The sequence below is a fragment of the Microtus ochrogaster genome, chromosome 10 (assembly GCF_000317375.1).
Source record: "Microtus ochrogaster isolate Prairie Vole_2 chromosome 10, MicOch1.0, whole genome shotgun sequence".
Classification (NCBI taxonomy): Eukaryota; Metazoa; Chordata; class Mammalia; order Rodentia; family Cricetidae; genus Microtus; species Microtus ochrogaster.
In genome coordinates this window covers 52078971-52083115 of record NC_022016.1, presented here as the reverse complement: position 1 = coordinate 52083115, position 4145 = coordinate 52078971, and the positions used below count along the sequence as shown (strand labels likewise).

Here is a 4145-nt window from a genome sequence, read left to right as displayed (position 1 = left end):
AAATAAATAAATAAATAAATAAATAAATAAATAAATAAATAAATAAAAATAAAGAGTGAGTTCCAGGACAGTCAGAGTTACACAGTGAGGCCCTGTCTCAAACAAGACCCCATTTAAATGAGCCTGGTAGCAGAAGCTTATAATTCCAGCTGCTCAGGAGTCTGAGGTGAGAGGGCTGCAAATTCAAGTCCTCCTGACTACAGACGAGTTCAAGGCCAACCTGCTGAACTTAGCAAGACCTGGCTTCAAAACGGGCTAGGGCATAGTCCTTGGTAGAGCACCTGTCTTGCCTAGAAAGCAAGGGGCCCTAGGTTTGGTCCCAGTACCTTAGAAGGAAGCAGACCCACCTGAGAGAAAATATAACTCCCTGTCATGCGCCGACAGGAAAGGAAAGAATCATTTACACTGCTCACAGCTACCGTGGGCTAGGTCCCGTATAAGTGAAGGCTGCGTGAATAAATATTGTTTATTCCTTGAAAGTTCCCACTTTTCTAGTAATTATCTGTCGACAGCGTGAACGACCAGACTATCTTATCTCATCCTCAAACAAACCCGTGGGACAGGCATCATGACTTCCCCTTTTCAAAGGAAGAAACCAGGTGCTGGGTGAGCTCGCCTGGCTTACGGAAGAGGAAAATGTGGGGCCTGTTTCATTGCTGTTTTCCTGGTCTTGCCTTGTACGCCTATGTTCTCAGCCTCTCTCTGTGAGAGAGGCAAGCCTGATGTGCAACGTGAAGGTTGGAAACTCAAGGGGAATCAAACTACAGAAGCAAACCACCCCACCCCAGGTAAGCCCTTCCTTCTCTCCCCCCCACCTGATCCCTTCTGCTTCCTTCTGCAGGGCCCATGCTTGGCAGGAAGCCACTCCACCACTGACCACATACATTCCTGGCCCCCGCTCCTTTGCAGTTCATTCTTTGAACTCTGTGATGCAGCTCCCACCTCCAGAATGAGGCCTGTTCTGCTTGGCCCGTGTTTTAATTCTCTCTCACATCTTCCCGTATGGTCTCATTTTAGCATCTCTCAAAATGAGGCGTGTCTTCCTCCCGTGGCTGTGAGAAAGCACCGTGTCCATCTTTATCGGGCAGCACCTTTGGCTTTTTTTTCATAGCCATATATTAAACAATTCCCCTTACAGCCAGTGGTATCTTCAACATTGGCGGTTGTACCAAATGGGACACAGACTACAAAATCTGTAGTTTTTACACGTGTGTTAAATCATGGTCAATGAAGAGTTTCCTGGTTTTGTTTTTGTGTGTACGTGGTGTTTGCGTGTACACGCGTGTGTGGGGGTGTACCCGCCCATGTGGGTGTGGATGGAGGCCTAGGGTGGACAGTGGAATTCCTTCCCAGTCGTTTCTCTGCCTTATTTTTGAACTTTCTCAGGGCCCTCGTGGCTATAGGGGCTAACCGGCAAGCCCCCACGCTCTGTCTCTCTGTCCCCCAAGTGCTGACCCCAGCGTATGCGGCTGACCCCAGCTTTAATGTCTGTGTAAGGGATCCGAACAGACTGGAGTCTTTACGTCTGAGTGTTTTATCACCCAGCCCCAGTAAATTGCTTTCTTACCCATTATTCCCTTTTCTTCTTTGTGGACCAGAGGAGAGAGGCTCAGGATTGGGTGTGAGCCTGAATCCCGCACTAGAAAGTGACTTCCGAGGTATCAGTCCCTAGCTGCATTGGGGGTAGTAATACCCAGAGCTGGGGGTGGGGCAGATAGCCCATTTGGACTCTAAGTAGCGACCTCTGCTGAAAGATGAACAAGCCTATCATCATGGAACATGCTGGGCTGGGTTAGATAAGCCGGGCAGAGCCAGGTGTCCCTGCAAACTTTGGTTTATGTCCAGGGAGGAGACTGGGGGAGGAAGAGCAGTTCTCAGATGGGGCCCACACTTGCCTCGTGACCTTGACCAGCTGACTTGATGCCAAGACTCACATTCCTCATTAGGAGAACTAAGTGGTAACAGCTCCGATCTGTGCTTGGCATGACAGCGCATGCGCTAAAGCCTGCCGAGACCTTAGAGCGGGTCCCAGCACTTAGCACGTGATGTATACAGCTGATGTATACAGCTGTTGTTTAGCTTATCATGATTCTGTACGTGGATAGGGGGACTGAATATGACCTTTAGAAGGAGCAGAAGGAGACAGAGGTAGACACTGGTAGGCACTTTCTCAGGCTCCCAGTTGGCAGCCTGTGGACCTGACTCAGCCCCCAGAACCTGTTTTGCATGGCCCATTTAAAACCATCTGCAAGGGCCAATAGGTGAGAGAGGCCCTTTTCCTCTCCTGTCCCTCCGGATTGCTCTCTCCCTGTCCACTCTGCCTGGCTTGACGGGTTTAGGAAGCACTGAGCAAGCAGCATCTCCCAGACGCCCCCGAGAGTCAGACGGTCCACAGACAGCTGATACCAACGCTAGCATCAGGGCAGGATACAAAGGCCACGTGTGAGCCCGCGTGAGCTTGCCCAGGGAGGCTTGTTTGTAACTGTGGACACTGGCAGCTGTGAGTCTGGCATCAGACAGAGAAGGGTGCAAGATGGAGCAGTGGCCGGCAACTATTTTAGTGGCCACCCGTGTCTCCACAGGCCAGTGGGAAGGCTGTGTGGAAGGTGAGAAATGGCTGCTGTCGAGTGCCTGAAACTTGGAGTGAGGTCACTATTGTGAAGGTCTGGACTCCAGCTCCTGCTGCTGTGTCCCATGCCAGAGCCACTGGGGGATCAGGGGACACTGACGACCAAACAGTGAGTCCTACCTGGAAAAACCTCCCTGATGAGGTTGGTCAGGCGTGCCACAATATCCACCACAGCTGCCTCCCCTAGCTGCTCATTGGGGACGTGCGGCGTGTCATCCCTGTAAAACACCAGTGAGACAGTGAGACAGAAAGGGACAGCAGTGGGCCCTGCCCCCACATGACCAAGGAAAGGCAAGCTGGAACGCAGTTGAACAGGACAGAAGAATCAATAACCGTGAGTACCTAATCGTAGTCACACACACTAAAAATAAAAACGTCTGTTTTCTACATGTTCTCTTCCAAAAAACTACAGCTGTCTCAGACATGCGTTTCTAACTGAAGGGCCATAAAGAACCCCGGAAATCATCCCATCCGATGCCATTCAGCTCTGTAAGCTCCGAGAGCCTTCTAGAAAAATGCCGTACCTGGGGAAGGATCATGGATTTCCCAGAGGGACTGTGTGTTTCAGAGTGTTGCAGGGTTTTTTAAAATATTTTATTTAACTTTACTGTATATGCATTGGTGTAACGGAATCAGATCCCCTGGAACTGGGGTTACCAGACAGTTGTGAGCTCCCATGTGGGTGTGTGGGAACCTCACCCCTTATTCTCAAAGGGGTGAGAAGAAATTTCCTAGCAGAATGTTTTCCCAGGAAGATAGTGGCCTTCCCCTCTCCCACCCAGGAGATTCCGAGCACAAGGTCACTTAGTTCAGCCCAGCCAGTCACCTGGTACAGGCTTATAAAGATGGCCTAACTCAGGAACAGTGGCCTTGTTCTAAAAACAAGGAAAGAGCTGACTTAGCAGAATGGGAGGGAGCGAAAGTCCTTGTACCAGTGCTAAAGCATCTTCAAAGATTCTCTTTGTAGTTATGCCTTTAAAAGCTTACCCCACAGAGGAGATTGAACTCCTCTCTACCTTGTTGTAATGGGGATGGAGATGAGTTCCAAACATGTTTGTATTATGCTGATTAAACCTTGCTTATTACAGTCTGGACCTCTCTGGTGGTCTCTCTCTGGGGGTCGTAATCTGGGCACAACAGGCGCTGGGAATTGAACCTGGGTCCTCTGGAAGAGCAGCCAGTGCTCTTTAATCACTGAGCCATCTCTTCAATCCCAGACAGTGTTTAAGGGCCTCTCCTCACAAGTATCAGAGCCTGCATCCCGCAGCACGACTCCTGGAAGGAGTTTATCGATTCTGGGGCCCAAGTAACAGAGGCCTGTCCAGGCCCTCCTGCGACACTGCCGCATTCCTAAAGTGTCCTTCCTCTGCCCCTGCACAGGGTCCATGGGGTGGTCACCCCCACATCATAGTGAGGGACAGTCAAGAATATTATGGATTTTGGGCTGGAGAGATGATTCAGAGGTTAAGAGCACTGGTTGCTCTTCCAAAGCTCCCAAGTTCAATTCTCAGCAACC

General features: G+C 50.2%; 1 protein-coding gene across 1 annotated transcript in view; it reads right to left on the bottom strand.

Annotated features, from left to right (window-relative positions):
• Window positions 1–4145, bottom strand: part of Smpdl3b (sphingomyelin phosphodiesterase acid like 3B) — a 22018-nt gene that overhangs the window by 8437 nt on the left and 9436 nt on the right. Inside the window, exon 3 of the mRNA XM_005353118.3 lies at window positions 2750–2847. Within this exon, the coding sequence (XP_005353175.1) occupies window positions 2750–2847 (98 nt within the window). The remainder of the gene's footprint in view (window positions 1–2749; window positions 2848–4145) is intronic.